Below are 18,823 nucleotides of genomic sequence, written 5' to 3'. Positions count from 1 at the left end.
CCCTAGACTAGCCTACGACACTATGATCCTCCCTAGACTAGCCTACAACACTACGATCCTCCCTAGACTAGCCTACAACACTATGATCCTCCCTAGACTAGCCTACAACACTATGATCCTCCCTAGACTAGCCTACAACACTATGATCCTCCCTAGACTAGTCTACAACACTATGATCCTCCCTAGACTAGCCTACAACACTACGATCCTCCTAGACTAGCCTACAACACTACGATCCTCCCTAGACTAGCCTACAACACTACGATCCTCCCTAGACTAGTCTACAACACTATGATCCTCCCTAGACTAGCCTACAACACTATGATCCTAGACTAGCCTACAACACTACGATCCTCCCTAGACTAGCCTACGACAACACTGCATCTGCCAGCTGTTGGCTAGAATGCACGTGACTATACCAGCAGTGTAGTCTACACCCCCAGGACCCCGAATAATATTTATTAATCAAAAGCAGTTGTTTAAATATGCAAAACCTGTTTCGTTTTAATGCTGTTGAGACATTTTAATTGGCTGAATTAATTTTGATCCGTCTTTTTAATGGTGTGCTCCATATTTAGTGTAAGACGGGTTATAGGCCGGTCTGTTGTTGAACACATGACATTAGGTAGGGTAGGCACCAGCCTTTATTGGTAATTACTGCAGTATAGTAATACTACTACTAATAATACAACTGTTTGAGAAGGTTTGAATCCTAAGCAACCTGCCTATACATTGAAGTACAGCAGACCAACATAGCTACTGTAGTAGGTCAAAGCTTTGTGCTGGGAAAAACCTTGGTGGAGCATGAATGGAGTAGGCATTGTGGTGCTGTAAAACCTTGGTAGAGCATGAATGGAGTAGGCATTGTGGTGCTGTAAAACCTTGGTAGAGCATGAATGGAGTAGGCATTGTGGTGCTGTAAAACCTTGGTGGAGCATGAATGGAGCAGGCATTGTGGTGCTGTAAAACCTTGGTGGAGCATGAATGGAGTAGGCATTGTGGTGCTGTAAAACCTTGGTGGAGCATGGGTGGAGTAGGCATTGTGGCGCTGTAAAACCTTGGTGGAGCATGGGTGGAGTAGGCATTGTGGCGCTGTAAAACCTTGGTGGAGCATGGGTGGAGTAGGCATTGTGGCGCTCGTGAATTTCCTTTATTTTTCGTTTTCAGACTAATGCCTACTTCTCACTGAAAATTGAAGTTTTGTTGTTTTTTAAAATCAATCTGGAGTCAGGAACACCTATCTAAGTAAAGCTTTTGGACAGAGTGTCTCACTTGACGTAAGAGAATACAATCATATAAGAAAATAGTATTGTCATTCATGTTAGATGTAATTACATTTAATCTGCTGCATTAAAAACATACATTTACCTTGTAAATATACAAGGCAGCTGGATTGAGGACATGTGATTGAGTATCGAAACAGGACACAATGAATGAATGGACCTACTGTACTATAGACTAACAGGACTGGCTGTGTTAAGACACAATGAATGAATGGACCTACTGTACTATAGACTAACAGGACTGGCTGTGTTAAGACACAATGAATGAATGGACCTACTGTACTATAGACTAACAGGACTGGCTGTGTTAAGACACAATGAATGAATGGACCTACTGTACTATAGACTAACAGGACTGGCTGTGATAAGACACTATGATGGACCTACTGTACTATAAACTAACAGGACTGGCTGTGTTAAGACACAATGAATCAATGGGCCTACTGTACTATAGACTAACAGGACTGGCTGTGTGGTGGAAATGCAAAGGGCTTGAGCTAGTTCAGTTAAATTACAAAAACGACTGGAGAGAATGAAGACAGTCCAGTTTCCTGTCAGACAGGATAAAAGAGGTAAAACAGTATATGGTATCTGGACGTGAGCTTTCTGTCTAACAAAATCCATCTTGAGAGATCCATCGCTACAGAGTGGTGTGGAATGTTCGGATCCTTATTCAAGCAGTCCTCCATCGAGTAGATCTGAGGAGGTTCGATTGGTGGTTGCGATCTGATTGGTCGGTTCAGGCAGAGGAGAGGATCTGATTGGTCGGTTCAGGCAGAGGAGAGGATGTGATTGGTCGGTTCAGGCTGAGGAGAAGCCGTCCTCTTCCAGAGCGTCGGAGATCAAGATGGAGAGCTGAGAGAACGATGGCCTTTCCTCCGCTCTCTGGAGATGGACGGAGAGGGAGGGAGGGAGGGAGGGAGGGAGGGAGGGAGGGAGGGAGGGAGGGAAAGATACGGAGGGAGGGAGGGAGACAAAGAGAGAGAGAGATTTTGAGTACATTTTCTCAGTGAAATCAATGTAATGAGCAAATGTCAAATTGGCTTTTTACCATATTACCGTACGACAGACCACGTATTCACCCTGCACACCCTAATTGACTAACAAACAAACTGAAACAAAGGCAGTGTCTTCTCATGACTTGTTGATTTCAAAAAAGCTTTTGACTCAATCTGGTACGAGGGTCTGCTAGACAAATTAATGGAAAGTGGTGTTGGGGAAATACAAATTACATTTTAAAATTCATGTATAAAAACAAGTGTGTGGTTAAAAATGGCAAAAAACACATTTCTTTCCACAGGGTCGTGGGGTGAGACAGGGATGCAGCTTAAGCCCCACCCTCTTCAACATATATATAATGAATTGGCGAGGGCAATAGAACAGTCTGCAGCACCCGGCCTCACCCTACTAGAATCTGAAGTCAAATGTCTACTGTTTACTGATGATCTGGTGATTCTGTCCCCAACTAAGGAGGGCCTACAGCAGAACCTAGATATTCTGCACAGATTCTGTCAGACCTGGACCCTGTCAGACCTGGGCCCTGTCAGACCTGGATCCTGACAGACCTGGGCCCTGACAGACATGGGCCCTGTCAGACCTGGGCCCTGACAGACCTGGGCCCTGACAGACCTGGACCCTGACAGACCTGGACCCTGACAGACCTGGACCCTGACAGACCTGGGCCCTGACAGTAAATCTCAGTAAGACAAAAATAATGGTGTTCCAAAAAAGGTCCAGTCGCCAGGACCACGAATACAAATTCCATCTAGACACCATTGGTCTGGAACACACACAAAACTATACATACCTCGGCCTAAACATCAGCACCACAGATAACTTTCAAAAAGCTGTGAACATTCTGAGAGACAAGGTAAGAAGGGCTTCTATGCCATCAAAAGGAAGATAAAATTTGACATACCAATTAGGATCTGGAAAAAAATACTTTAATCAGTTATAGAACCCATTGCCCTTTATGGTTGTGAGGTCTGGGGTCCTGCTCACCAACCAAGAATTCACAAAATGGGACAAACACCAAATTGAGACTACATGCAGAATTCTGCAGAAATATCCTCTGTGAACAACGTAAAACATCAAATAATGCAGAGCAGAATAAGGCCGATAACCAATAATGATCAAAATCCAGAAAAGAGCTGTTAAAATCTACAACCACCTAAGAAGAAGCGATTCCAAAACCTTCCATAACAAAGCCATCACCTACAGAGAGATGAACCTGGAGAAGAGTCCCCTAAGCAAGCTGGTCCTGGGGCTCTGTTCACAAACACAAACAGACCCCACAGAGCCCCAGGACAGCAACACAAACAGACCCCACAGAGCCCCAGGACAGCAACACAAACAGACCCCACAGAGCCCCAGGACAGCAACACAAACAGATCCCACAGAGCCCCAGGACAGCAACACAAACAGACCCCACAGAGCCCCAGGACAGCAACCCAAACAGACCCCACAGAGCCCCAGGACAGCAACACAAACAGACCCCACAGAGCCCCAGGACAGCAACACAATTAGACCCAACCAAATCATGAGAAAACAAAAAGATCATTACTTGACACATTGGAAAGAATTAACAAAAAAACAGAGGAAACTAGAATGTTATTTGACCCTAAACAGAGAGAGACACAGTGGCAGAATACCTGACCACTGTGACTGACCCAAACTTAAGGAAAGCTTTGACTATGTACAGACTCAGTGAGCATAGCCTTGCTATTGAGAAAGGCCACCGTAGGCAGACATGGCTCTCAAGAGAAGACAGGCTATGTGCACACTGCCCACAAAATGAGGTGGAAACTGAGCTGTACTTCCTAACCTCCTGCTAAATCTATGACCATATTAGAGACACATATTTCCCTCAGATTACACAGATACACAAAGAATTAGAAAACAAATCCCGATTTTGATTAACTCCCATATCTACTGGGTGAAATACCACAGTGTGACATCACAGCAGCAAGATTTGTGACCTGTTGCCACAAGAAAAGGTCAACCAGTGAAGAACAAACTCGATTGTAAATACAACCCATATTTATGTTTATTTATTTTCCCTTTTGTACTTTAACTATTTGTACATCATTACAACACTGTATATAGACATAATATGACATTTGAAATGTCTTTATTCTTTTGGAACTTCTGTGAGTGTAATGTTTACTGTTCATTTTTATTGTTTATTTCACTTTTGTTTATTATCTACTTCACTTGCTTTGGCAACGTTAACATATGTTTCCCCATGCTAATAAAGCCCCTTAAATTGAATTGAATTGAATTGTATTGAATTGTATTGAATTGAATTGTACTGAATTGTATTGAATTGTACTGAATTGTATTGAATTGAATTGAATTGTATTGAATTGAATAGTATTGAATTGAATTGTATTGTATTGAATTGAATTTTACTGAATTGTATTGAATTGAATTGTATTGAATTGAATTGAATTGAATTGTATTGAATTGTATTGAATTGAATTGTATTGAATTCTGATATTTCCCTCTAATGGTTCAGGTTAGGAGTTGGAGTAGTTCTGATCCTAGACCTGTGTCATCTAGGAATCAGGAAGTAGGAAGCAGGAAGCAGGAAGTGTATGATGTACCTCGTGCCAGCAGAGCTGCATGATGTCATAGATGTTGGGCGTGGCCTTCCTGGGTCTGTATAGACGGTGTCCTTGTGACACTTTCGTCACTACCTCGTGGTTAGGGTTGTGTTCAAACGGCATCTTCCCCTCCGTAAACACCTCCCACATCAACACACCTGACACACACACACACACATACACACCTGTATCAATATACACACATATACCTTCATCAATATACACACACACACACAAAGTGATCACCTACCGAAGGACCATACGTCAGACTTGCTGCTGTACTTGCAGAAATTGAAGACTTCAGGAGGAGACCACTTGACTGGGAACTTAGAGCCTGATGAACTAGTGTACTGGTCATCTAGCACGTACCTAACACACGCACGCACACACGCACACACGCACGCGCACGCACGCATGCACACACACACACACAATTATTTTAAGAATTATAGATACAGAACTCCTTTATGCAATCGCGGTGTCCGCTTTTAAAATAGCTTTTCGATGAAAGCACATTTTGCAATATTCTGAGTGGATAGCCCGGCCATCATGGCTAGCTATTTTGACACCCACCAAGTTTGGCACTCACCAAACTCAGATTTACTATAAGAAAAATTGGATTACCTTTGCTGTTCTTCGTCAAAATGCACTCCCAGGACTTCTACTTTAAAACCTCTTGAGCATATCATCCCGTTAGCGGGATCATTTTCCAGCGAAAACTCCTAGCGACATTAGCATAACGAAATTCAATATTTATTTTTTTTCAAATATAGGACTGTCTCATATCGTTTTATAGATACACCTCTCTTGAATCGACCCTCGTTGTCCGATTTCAAAAAGGTTTTACAGGAAAAGCACAATATTAGATTATGTTAGAGGAGTACATGGTAAAAGTAGCATCAAATGAATTTTCCGACCAAGCACATGCATCACATATAACCCAAAAACAGCTAAATGCAGCACTAACCTTTTACAAACTTCATCAGATGACACACCTAGGACATCATGTTACACACAGCATGCAATCTTTTGTTCAATTAAGGTCATATTTCTATATAAAAACAGCATTTTACATCGGCACCTGACGTTGACTAACTATTTTTTCATAAAATGCGTCCCGGGAAACAGTGCTACAATTTTATAAATTACTATTCGAAAACGATTTTTTTTTTTTATATTGTCAATCTAAGATTTATAGATGAATATCTCTTGAAAACACCCGTCATAACAGATTTTAAATTAACTTTACAGGGTAATCACACTTTGAGATAAAAGGGGATGCGATACCCAGAAAGCCTAGCTCGGCGCCATCTTGGAAAAATCGCACATCACATCTGATCTTGTATAATATTGCCAATAATCCCTCACCTTTAGTTGTCTTCATCAGAAAGCACTTCCCGGATTCCCAGGTCCACGACAAATGTATTTCGGTCGAAAAAGTCCATCCTTTATGTTCCATTAGCTTGCTGTTGTTAGCGCGTCCTAAGGCTGTAACCAAATGTTGATCCGTGCGCGGCACTTGGCTAACGAAAAATTACTGTTTTCCCTTCGTTAGGTTCGTTCAAACATGTCAAACGTTGTATAACATTAATCTTCAGGGCCTGTTTCAACAAGAGAGCCAATCAGATTCGAGTGGGACGATTTCATTGTGTTTCAAAACGTTTCCAAAGGTGGGGGCAGACACGGCCGCCGACGTCACAATGCTGATGGCCCTACTACTGTGACCAATTGCCACATCGTCTCCTACACTGAGTTTCGACTGTAGAAGCCTCAAAACACTTTGTAAAGACTGGGGACATCTAGTGGATGCACTGGAAAGTGCTCAATTATCATTTTTTCACGTTGTGAATTACAGGGAAGGCTGTGAAGTCGAGTCCACAATTCAGAATCCCACTTCCTGGTTCAATCGGTCTCGGGGTTTTGACTGCCATACGAGTTCTGTTATACTCACAGACACCATTCAAACAGTTTCAGAAACTTTAGGGTGTTTTCTATCCATATAAAATAAGTATATGCATGTCCTAGCTTCTGAGTTTGATTAGTAGGCCGTTGAAAATGGGAACGAATTTTTTCCAAAATGCGCTGTGGCGCCCCCATTGGTAGGGTACTCGCAAGAGGTTAACAACCAATGTTGTTTTGGTTCCAAATAATCCATAGTTATATCCAAATAGCTGCGTTTTGTTCGTGCGTTCAAGACACTATCCGAAGGGTGACGCGCCGGCGCATATCGTGACAAAAAATTTCAAAATATTCCATTACCGTACTTCGAAGCATGTCAAACGCTGTTTAAAATCAATTTTTATGCGATTTTTCTCATAAAATAGCAATAATATTCCGACCGGGAGACGTTGTATCCGTTCAAACACTGAAATAAGAAAATGGAGTCGTCACATGCACGTGCACACCAGTGTCATTGTTCTCAGAAGGACCACTCTCCAAAACCCCTGCTGTTTTTCGCCCAGAGACTGCAGAGTTATCATTCCACGTTCTGGCGCCTTCTGAGAGCCTATGGGAGCCTTAGAAAATGTCACGTTACAGCAGAGATCCTGTATTTTCGATAAAGAGGCTACAGAAGGCCAAGAAATTGTCAGACAGGGCACTTCCCATATAGAATCTTCTCAGGTTTTGGCCTGCCATATGAGTTCTGTTATACTCACAGACACCATTCAAACAGTTTTAGAAACTTTATGGTGTTTTCTATCCAAATATACTAATTATATGCATATTCTAGTTTCTGGGCAGGAGTAATAACCAGATTAAATCGGGTATGTTTTTTATCCGGCAGTGAAAATACTGCCCCCTATCCATAACAGGTTAATTAAGAACAAATTCTTATTTACAATGACGGCCTAGGAACAGTGGGTTAACTGCCTTGTTCAGGGGCAGAACGACAGATTTTTACCTTGTCGGCTCGGGGATTTGATACAGCAACCTTTCAGTTACCGGCCCAACGCTCTAACCACTAGGCTACCTGCCACCCCTACATTCTAACCACTAGGCTACCTGCCGCCCCTATGCTCTAACCACTAGGCTACCTGCCGCCCCTACGCTCTAACCACTAGGATACCTGCCGCCCCTACACTCTAACCACTAGGCTACCTGCCGCCCCTACACTCTAACCACTAGGCTACCTGCCGCCCCTACGCTCTAACCACTAGGCTACCTGCCGCCCCTACGTTCTAACCACTAGGCTACCTGCCTCCCCTACGTTCTAACCACTAGGCTACCTGCCGCCCCTACGCTCTAACCACTAGGATACCTGCCGCCCCTACATTGTCCATAAACTTGAGTTCATTTGAACACAAAAAATCATACAATGATGGAAAGACCTGTGTGTTGTCCTTGTTAATGCAGACAGAGAAGAGCTCCAACTTCTTAATCATAGCCTCAATTTTGTCCCTACACATTGAATATAGTCGTGGAGAGTCCCTGTAATCCTAGATTCAGATCATTCAGGCGAGAAAAAACATCACAAAGATTGGCCAGTCGTGTGAGAAACTCGTCATCATGCAAGCGGTCAGACAAGTGAAAATTAAGGTCAGTAAAAACTAAGCTCGTCTCTCAATTTAAAAAAACGTGTCCATATTTTGCCCCTTGATAACCAGCGCACTTCTGTATGTAGTAAAAGCGTTACATGGTCGCTGCCCATATCATTGCATAGTGCAGAAAATACACGAGAGTTCAGGGGCCTTTTGCTTTAACAAAGTTAACCATTTTCACTGTAGTGTCCAAAACATATTTCAAGCTGTCAGGAATTCCCTTGGCAGCAAGAGCCTCTCGGTGGATGCTGTAGTGGACCCAAGTGGTGTCGGGAGCAACTGCTTGCACGCGCATTACCACTCCACTATGTCTCCCTGTCATGGCTTTTGCTCCATCAGTACAGATACCAACATGAGCAGTAGCTACGTTTGGCTACATACGGACCGTTAGTGGAATTCCCGCGAGAGAGAAACGGTGAATGTGATTGGATGTTAATTATTTGACTAGGCTTCCTGTATTTGACATTGTGCTGTTATTTCACTAGATGGTTTAATTTTATTTTTGGCAGTGAAACGAGGCGACTCAGGTGAGAGAAAAAACCTCACCCAAACGTATAGCCCCGTTGGAAAATATAAATGGACTGTTAGAAAATGTGAGAACATTTTCTTAACCACTTTATTTAGTTTTTGTTTGTTAAATGGAAATCACATTCTTATTTGGTGTACCCCCGACGGCGCATTCCCCAGTTTGGGAATACCTGATCTATTCCATATATATATATATATATATATATATATATATATATATATATATATCTTCACCATGCCAATAAAGCCCTTTGAATTGAATTGAGAGTGAGAAATTATGACTTTTTATTGTTCATTTCATTTTTGTTTATTATATATCTAATTTGATATTATTTATTTCACTTCCTTTGGCAATGTAAACATATATTTCCCATGCCAATAAAGCCCCTTAAATTGAAGTTGAAATTGAGAGAATGGTTTGACAGTTGAGTGTGTTATTCTGTTACTTACCTGGCCATTCCAAAGTCTGATACCTTCACCACCAGAGCATCGTTCACCAGACAGTTCCTCGCTGCCTAGAGAGAGACAGTGATTGGCTGTTACTCTGACCACGTATGTGCCTACTGGCTGAACGACTCGCCAGCTCTCTCCTGTCGTGACGCGACTATCCTTAATGTGCTACTTATCGAATAATTACCTACTACGTTTAATTATTACTCGATGAAATGAATCACGTAACAATTAACTCATTAGGAATTTGGGGCACCACGGGAAGAGTTTATTTAATGAGTTACCATCTCCTGAATTAACTCAAGAATATATAGATATCATACCAGTCACCAATTAATAATTTCCTCATATCAGTCCCAATATTCGGATGTTGAAATATATTGTCCCAGTGTCCGTGGTTTGATGTTGTAGTTTTGGGCCGTAAACTCTTCCTAAGACACAAAGACATTCCGATCACCCAAAAAGAATCGTCTGCTGCCTACGGTTTACGATCGACGTGATGTGTCATAAAAACCCCACATCCATCCCTCTCCCCCTCTACGGGAGAGAGAGAGAGCTCTGTAGAGCTGATCCACTGTAACCTCACAGGAGGGTCATGACACTCCCTATTGGCTTGTTGACCCACTAAGTCTGCCCTTATTGGCTTGTTGACCCACTAAGTCTGCCCTTATTGGCTGGTTGACCCACAAAGTCTCTCCCTATTTACTAGGTGTCTGTATTATATGATCTTATTGGTTGATAGACTCACCAGGTCTCAGTAAAGACTCTCCCTATTGGTTGATATTCTCCCCCCAGTCTCTACGCATTGGCTAGGTGTCCGTAATCTGTAACCCTATTGGTTGACAGACTCACCAGGTTTCTCCTATTGACTGATACGCACCAGGTCTATCCCTATTGGCGGACAGACTCACCAGGTCTTTCGCTATTGGCGGACAGACTCACCAGGTCTATCCCTATTGGATGACAGACTCACCAGGTTTCTCCTATTGACTGATACGCACCAGGTCTCTCCCTATTGGTGGACAGACTCACCAGGTCTCTCCCTATTGGCGGACAGACTCACCAGGTCTCTATGTATGAAGCCATTTGCCTCCAGGTATTCCATCCCCTCTGAGACGTCCTGACAGATACTCAGTAAGGACCCCAGGCTGAAGGTGTCCCGACGCTGCCTGAAATAAATGAACCCCCCAAAATATTAGAACCTATGCACTGAAGGAGGCTGTTAAGCCGAAACATCTGTATGCCAGGGCTACCCAACCCTCCACCTGGAGGGATGTTAGGTTAAGGTTGGACTAAAAACCTACAGGATGGTAGATCTCCAGGAAGAGGGTTGGACTAAAAACCTACAGGACGGTAGATCTCCAGGAAGAGGGTTGGGCTGCTCTGCTGTATGCTATCCAGAGTATGTGAGTAGAGTTGAGCGGGCTGGAAATCCGGCAGCTAAAAACCGCTCCTCACTTTTGGGGCGGCAGGTAGCCTAGTGGTTAGAGTGTAGGGGCGGCAGGTAGCCTAGTGGTTAGAGCGTAGAGGCGGCAGGTAGCCTAGTGGTTAGAGTGTAGCGGCGGCAGGTAGCCTAGTGGTTAGAGCGTAGAGGCGGCAGGTAGCCTAGTGGTTAGAGTGTAGAGGCTGGCAGGTAGCCTAGTGGTTAGAGTGTAGAGGCGGCAGGTAGCCTAGTGGTTAGAGTGTAGGGGCGACAGGTAGCCTAGTGGTTAGAGTGTAGGGGCGACAGGTAGCCTAGTGGTTAGAGTGTAGGGCTGGCAGGTAGCCTAGTGGTTAGAGTGTAGGGCTGGCAGGTAGCCTAGTGGTTAGAGTGTAGGGGGGGCAGGTAGCCTAGTGGTTAGAGTGTAGGGGTGGCAGGTAGCCTAGTGGTTAGAGTGTAGGGGCGGCAGGTAGCCTAGTGGTTAGAGTGGCGGGGCGGCAGGTAGCCTAGTGGTTAGAGTGGAGGGGCGGGGCAGGTAGCCTAGTGGTTAGAGTGTAGGGGAGGCAGGTAGCCTAGTGGTTAGAGTGTAGGGGCGGCAGGTAGCCTAGTGGTTAGAGTGTAGGGGAGGCAGGTAGCCTAGTGGTTAGAGTGTAGGGGAGGCAGGTAGCCTAGTGGTTAGAGTGGAGGGGCGGCAGGTAGTCTAGTGGTTAGAGTGTAGAGGGGGAGGCAGGTAGCCTAGTGGTTAGAGTGGAGGGGCGGTAGGTAGCCTAGTGGTTAGAGTGTAGGGGTGGCAGGTAGCCTAGTGGTTAGAGTGTAGAGGGGGGGCAGGTAGTCTAGTGGTTAGAGTGGAGGGGCGGGGCAGGTAGCCTAGTGGTTAGAGTGGAGGGGCGGCAGGTAGCCTAGTGGTTAGAGTGTAGAGGCGGCAGGTAGCCTAGTGGTTAGAGTGGCGGGGCGGCAGGTAGCCTAGTGGTTAGAGTGGAGGGGCGGCAGGTAGCCTAGTGGTTAGAGTGTAGGGGCGGGGCTTACCTGATGTAATTGAGCAGACATCCCAGTTCCATAAACTCAGACACAATGTAGATTGGCTTCTGGTGGGTACACACTCCATACAGCTGCACCAGTTTAGGATGGGAGAGACGCCTGCACCACACACACACACACCACACACACACACACCACACACACACCACACCACACACACCACACACACACACACCACACACACACCACACACACACACACCACACACACCACACACACACACCACACACCACACACACACACACACACCACACACACACCACACACACACACACCACACCACACCACACCACACACACACCACACACACCACACACCACACACACACACACACCACACACACACACACACCACACACACACACACACACACCACACACCACACCACACACACACACACCACACACACACCACACACACACCACACACACACACACACACACACCACACACACACCACACCACACCACACACACACACCACACACACACACACACCACACACACACACCACACACACACACACCACACACCACACACACACACACACACCCCACACCCCACACCACACACACACACCACACACCACACACACACCACACCACACCACACACACACCACACACCACACCACACACCACACACCCACACACCACACACACACACACACACACCACACATACACACACCACACATACACACACCACACACACCACATACATACACACACACACACACCACACACACCACACACACACACACACCACACCACACCACACCACACACCACCACACACCACACACACCACACACACAGTAACATTATGGGTCATCTGTACATCCAATCCGTCTATCGATGTGTGCAGGCTTCCTTTTTTATTGTACTCACATCATAACCTTGGCTTCCTCCAGGAAGTCCCCTGTGTATTGTACTCACATCATAACCTTGGCTTCCTCCAGGAAGTCCCCTGTGTATTGTACTCACATCATAACCTTGGCTTCCTCCAGGAAGTCCCCTGTGTATTGTACTCACATCATAACCTTGGCTTCCTCCAGGAAGTCCTCTTCGTACATGGCTCCCTCTCTGATAGCCTTGATGGCTACTTTGTGCTGAGCTCTCCATTTCCCCAGCCGCACCACCCCAAACTGACCGCTACCCAGCTCCTTCATGAAGGTCAGTTCTACAGGGTTAATCTCCCACTTCTCTGTAGGGAGTAGAGTAGAGTACTGGTGTAGAGTACTAGAGTAGAGTACTGGTGTAGAGTACTAGAGTAGAGTACTAGAGTAGAGTACTAGAGTAGTGTACTGGTGTAGAGTACTAGAGTAGAGTACTGGTGTAGAGTACTAGAGTAGAGTACTAGAGTAGAGTACTAGAGTAGTGTACTGGTGTAGAGTACTAGTGTAGAGTACTAGAGTAGAATACTAGAGTAGAGTACTGGTGTAGAGTACTAGAGTTGAGTAGAGTACTAGAGTAGAGTACTAGAGTAGAGTACTGGTGTAGAGTACTAGAGTAGTGTAATGGTGTAGAGTACTAGAGTAGAGTACTGGTGTAGAGTACTAGAGTAGAGTACTGGTGTAGAGTACTAAAGTAGAGTACTGGTGTAGAGTACTAGAGTAGTGTACTGGTGTAGAGTACTAGAGTAGTGTACTGGTGTAGAGTACTAAAGTAGAGTACTGGTGTAGAGTACTAAAGTAGAGTACTGGTGTAGAGTACTAGAGTAGAGTACTGGTGTAGAGTACTAGAGTAGAGTACTAGAGTAGAGTACTAGAGTAGAGTACTGGTGTAGAGTACTAGAGTAGTGTAATGGTGTAGAGTACTAGAGTAGAGTACTGGTGTAGAGTACTAGAGTAGAGTACTGGTGTAGAGTACTAAAGTAGAGTACTGGTGTAGAGTACTAGAGTAGTGTACTGGTGTAGAGTACTAGTGTAGTGTACTGGTGTAGAGTACTAGAGTAGTGTACTGGTGTAGAGTACTAAAGTAGAGTACTGGTGTAGAGTACTAGAGTAGAGTACTGGTGTAGAGTACTAGAGTAGAGTACTGGTGTAGAGTACTAGAGTAGAGTACTGGTGTAGAGTACTAGAGTAGAGTACTGGTGTAGAGTACTAGAGTAGAGTACTGGTGTAGAGTACTAGAGTAGTGTACTGGTGTAGAGTACTGGTGTAGAGTACTAGAGTAGAGTACTAGAGTAGAGTACTAGAGTAGAGTACTGGTGTAGAGTACTAGAGTAGAGTACTAGTGTAGAGTACTAGAGTAGAGTACTGGTGTAGAGTACTAGTGTAGAGTACTAGTGTAGAGTACTAGAGTAGAGTACTAGAGTAGAGTACTGGTGTAGAGTACTAGAGTAGAGTACTGGTGTAGAGTACTAGAGTAGAGAACTGGTGTAGAGTACTAGAGTAGAGTACTGGTGTAGAGTACTAGAGTAGAGTACTAGAGTAGAGTACTGGTGTAGAGTAGTAGAGTAGAGTACTGGTGTAGAGTACTGGTGTAGAGTACTGGTGTAGAGTACTAGAGTAGAGTACTGGTGTAGAGTACTAGAGTAGAGTACTAGTGTAGAGTACTAGAGTAGAGTACTGGTGTAGAGTACTAGAGTAGAGTACTGGTGTAGAGTACTAGAGTAGAGTACTGGTGTAGAGTACTAGAGTAGAGTACTAGAGTAGAGTACTGGTGTAGAGTACTAGAGTAGAGTACTGGTGTAGAGTACTAGAGTAGAGTACTAGAGTTGAGTACTGGTGTAGAGTACTGGTGTAGAGTACTAGAGTAGAGTACTAGAGTAGAGTACTGGTGTAGAGTACTAGAGTAGAGTACTGGTGTAGAGGACTGGTGTAGAGTACTAGAGTAGAGTACTGGTGTAGAGTACTGGTGTAGAGTACTGGTGTAGAGTACTAGAGTAGTGTACTGGTGTAGAGTACTAGAGTAGAGTACTGGTGTAGAGTACTAGAGTACAGTACTGGTGAAGAGTACTAGAGTAGAGTACTGGTGTAGAGTACTAGAGTAGAGTACTGGTGTAGAGTACTAGAGTAGAGTACTGGTGTAGAGTACTAGAGTAGAGTACTGGTGTAGAGTACTAGAGTAGAGTACTGGTGTAGAGTACTAGTGTAGAGTACTAGTGTACAGTACTAGAGTAGAGTACTGGTGTAGAGTACTAGAGTAGAGTACTGGTGTAGAGTACTAGAGTAGAGTACTGGTGTAGAGTACTGATGTAGAGTACTAGAGTAGAGTACTGGTGTAGAGTACTGGTGTAGAGTACTAGTGTAGAGTAGAGTACTAGAGTAGAGTACTGGTGTAGAGTACTGGTGTAGAGTACTAGTGTAGAGTAGAGTACTGGTGTAGAGTACTAGAGTAGAGTACTGGTGTAGAGTACTAGAGTAGAGTACTGGTGTAGAGTACTGGTGTAGAGTACTGGTGTAGAGTGCTAGAGTAGTGTAGAGTACTGGTGTAGAGTACTAGAGTAGAGTACTAGAGTAGAGTACTGGTGTAGAGTACTGGTGTAGAGTACTGGTGTAGAGTCCTAGAGTAGTGTAGAGTACTGGTGTAGAATACTGGTGTAGAGTACTAGAGTAGTGTAGAGTACTGGTGTAGAGTACTAGAGTAGAGTACTGGTGTAGAGTACTAGAGTAGAGTACTGGTGTAGAGTACTAGAGTAGAGTACTGGTGTAGAGTACTAGAGTAGAGTACTGGTGTAGAGTACTAGAGTAGAGTACTGGTGTAGAGTACTAGAGTAGTGTACTGGTGTAGAGTACTGGTGTAGAGTACTAGAGTAGAGTACTAGAGTAGAGTACTAGAGTAGAGTACTGGTGTAGAGTACTAGTGTAGAGTACTAGAGTAGAGTACTAGAGTAGAGTACTGGTGTAGAGTACTAGTGTAGAGTACTAGAGTAGAGTACTGGTGTAGAGTACTAGTGTAGAGTACTAGAGTAGAGTACTGGTGTAGAGTACTAGTGTAGAGTACTAGTGTAGAGTACTAGAGTAGAGTACTAGAGTAGAGTACTGGTGTAGAGTACTAGAGTAGAGTACTAGTGTAGAGTACTAGTGTAGAGTACTAGAGTAGAGTACTGGTGTAGAGTACTAGAGTAGAGTACTGGTGTAGAGTACTAGAGTAGAGTACTGGTGTAGAGTACTGGTGTAGAGTACTAGAGTAGAGTACTGGTGTAGAGTACTGGTGTAGAGAACTGGTGTAGTCTAGAGTTACTGTTAGAGTACTGAGTAGTACTGGTGTAGAGTACTAGAGTAGCAGTACTGGTGTAGAGTACTAGAGTAGAGTACTGGTGTAGAGTACTAGAGTAGAGTACTGGTGTAGAGTACTAGAGTAGAGTACTGGTGTAGAGTACTAGAGTAGAGTACTGGTGTAGAGTACTAGAGTAGAGTACTGGTGTAGAGTACTAGAGTAGAGTACTGGTGTAGAGTACTAGTGTAGAGTACTAGTGTAGAGTACTAGAGTAGAGTACTGGTGCAGAGTACTAGTGTAGAGTACTAGTGTAGAGTACTAGAGTAGAGTACTGGTGTAGAGTACTAGAGTAGAGTACTGGTGTAGAGTACTAGAGTAGAGTACTGGTGTAGAGTACTGGTGTAGAGTACTAGAGTAGAGTACTGGTGTAGAGTACTGGTGTAGAGTACTGGTGTAGAGTACTAGAGTAGTGTAGAGTACTGGTGTAGAGTACTGGTGTAGAGTACTAGAGTAGTGTAGAGTACTGATGTAGAGTACTAGAGTAGAGTACTGGTGTAGAGTACTGGTGTAGAGTACTAGTGTAGAGTAGATTACTAGAGTAGAGTACTGGTGTAGAGTACTGGTGTAGAGTACTAGTGTAGAGTAGAGTACTGGTGTAGAGTACTAGAGTAGAGTACTGGTGTAGAGTACTAGTGTAGAGTAGAGTACTGGTGTAGAGTACTAGTGTAGAGTACTGGTGTAGAGTACTAGTGTAGAGTACTAGAGTAGTGTAGAGTACTGGTGTAGAGTGCTAGAGTAGTGTAGAGTACTGGTGTAGAGTACTAGAGTAGAGTACTAGAGTAGAGTACTGGTGTAGAATACTGGTGTAGAGTACTGGTGTAGAGTCCTAGAGTAGTGTAGAGTACTGGTGTAGAGTACTGGTGTAGAGTACTAGAGTAGTGTAGAGTACTGGTGTAGAGAACTAGAGTAGAGTACTGGTGTAGAGTACTAGAGTAGTGTAGAGTACTGATGTAGAGTACTAGAGTAGAGTACTGGTGTAGAGTACTGGTGTAGAGTACTAGTGTAGAGTATAGTACTAGAGTAGAGTACTGGTGTAGAGTACTGGTGTAGAGTACTAGTGTAGAGTAGAGTACTGGTGTAGAGTACTAGAGTAGAGTACTGGTGTAGAGTACTAGTGTAGAGTAGAGTACTGGTGTAGAGTACTAGAGAAGAGTACTGGTGTAGAGTACTGGTGTAGAGTGCTAGAGTAGTGTAGAGTACTGGTGTAGAGTACTAGAGTAGAGTACTAGAGTAGAGTACTGGTGTAGAGTACTGGTGTAGAGTACTGGTGTAGAGTCCTAGAGTAGTGTAGAGTACTGGTGTAGAGTACTGGTGTAGAGTACTAGAGTAGTGTAGAGTACTGGTGTAGAGTACTAGAGTAGAGTACTGGTGTAGAGTACTAGAGTAGAGTACTGGTGTAGAGTACTAGAGTAGAGTACTGGTGTAGAGTACTAGAGTAGAGTACTAGAGTAGAGTACTAGAGTAGAGTACTGTTGTAGAGTACTAGTGTAGAGTACTAGAGTAGAGTACTAGAGTAGAGTACTGGTGTAGAGTACTAGTGTAGAGTACTAGAGTAGAGTACTGGTGTAGAGTACTAGTGTAGAGTACTAGAGTAGAGTACTGGTGTAGAGTACTAGTGTAGAGTACTAGTGTAGAGTACTAGAGTAGAGTACTAGAGTAGAGTACTGGTGTAGAGTACTAGAGTAGAGTACTGGTGTAGAGTACTAGAGTAGAGTACTGGTGTAGAGTACTAGAGTAGAGTACTGGTGTAGAGTACTAGAGTAGAGTACTAGAGTAGAGTACTGGGGTAGAGTACTAGAGTAGAGTACTGGTGTAGAGTACTGGTGTAGAGTACTAGAGTAGAGTACTGGTGTAGAGTACTAGTGTAGAGTACTAGAGTAGTGTAGAGTACTAGTGTAGAGTACTAGAGTAGAGTAATGGTGTAGAGTACTAGAGTAGAGTACTGGTGTAGAGTACTAGAGTAGAGTACTGGTGTAGAGTACTAGAGTAGAGTACTGGTGTAGAGTACTAGTGTAGAGTACTAGAGTAGTGTAGAGTACTAGTGTAGAGTACTAGAGTAGAGTAGAGTAGAGTACTAGTTTAGAGTACTGGTGTAGAGTACTAGAGTAGTGTACTGGTGTAGAGTACTAGATTAGAGTACTGGTGTAGAGTACTAGAGTAGTGTAGAGTACTAGAGTAGAGTAGAGTACTGGTGTAGAGTACTGGTGTAGAGTACTAGAGTAGAGTACTGGTGTAGAGTACTAGAGTAGAGTACTGGTGTAAAGTACTAGAGTAGTGTACTGGTGTAGAGTAGAGTACTAGATTAGAGTACTAGTGTAGAGTACTGGTGTAGAGTAGAGTACTAGATTAGAGTACTAGTGTAGAGTACTGGTGTAGAGTACTAGAGTAGAGTACTGGTGTAGAGTACTAGAGTAGAGTACTGGTGTAGAGTACTAGAGTAGTGTACTGGTGTAGAGTACTAGAGTAGAGTACTGGTGTAGAGTACTAGAGTAGAGTACTGGTGTAGAGTAGAGTACTAGATTAGAGTACTAGTGTAGAGTACTGGTGTAGAGTACTAGAGTAGAGTACTGGTGTAGAGTACTAGAGTAGAGTACTGGTGTAGAGTACTAGAGTAGTGGACTGGTGTAGAGTACTAGAGTAGAGTACTGGTGTAGATTACTAGAGTAGAGTACTGGTGTAGAGTACTAGTGTAGAGTACTGGTGTAGAGTACTAGAGTAGAGTACTGGTGTAGAGTACTAG

General features: G+C 44.0%; 1 protein-coding gene across 3 annotated transcripts in view; it reads right to left on the bottom strand.

Moving 5' to 3' along the window:
* Window positions 1–1,153: 1,153 nt before the first annotated feature.
* Window positions 1,154–18,823, bottom strand: part of LOC115198032 (tyrosine-protein kinase Tec) — a 55,716-nt gene continuing 38,046 nt past the window's right edge. The window contains exons 13-20 of one of the 3 annotated variants that reach the window (XR_003879153.1): window positions 12,892–13,063; window positions 11,852–11,962; window positions 10,469–10,574; window positions 9,406–9,470; window positions 5,139–5,257; window positions 4,889–5,046; window positions 1,501–2,168; window positions 1,154–1,443 (exon numbers count right to left, since the gene is read on the bottom strand). Coding sequence is in view for 2 of the 3 variants with exons in the window: in XM_029759689.1 (XP_029615549.1) it covers window positions 2,085–2,168; window positions 4,889–5,046; window positions 5,139–5,257; window positions 9,406–9,470; window positions 10,469–10,574; window positions 11,852–11,962; window positions 12,892–13,063 (815 nt within the window). In the remaining variant the exon portion in view is untranslated. Of the gene's footprint in view, window positions 2,169–4,888; window positions 5,047–5,138; window positions 5,258–9,405; window positions 9,471–10,468; window positions 10,575–11,851; window positions 11,963–12,891; window positions 13,064–18,823 lie in introns of all 3 variants that reach the window. The other 2 variants (XM_029759689.1, XM_029759691.1) reach the window with 2 other exon arrangements.

Source organism: Salmo trutta, chromosome 8 (genome assembly GCF_901001165.1).
Source record: "Salmo trutta chromosome 8, fSalTru1.1, whole genome shotgun sequence".
NCBI lineage: Eukaryota > Metazoa > Chordata > Actinopteri > Salmoniformes > Salmonidae > Salmo > Salmo trutta.
The sequence above is the reverse complement of the archived record's forward strand: the minus strand, read 5'-3'. Positions and strand labels throughout refer to the sequence as shown.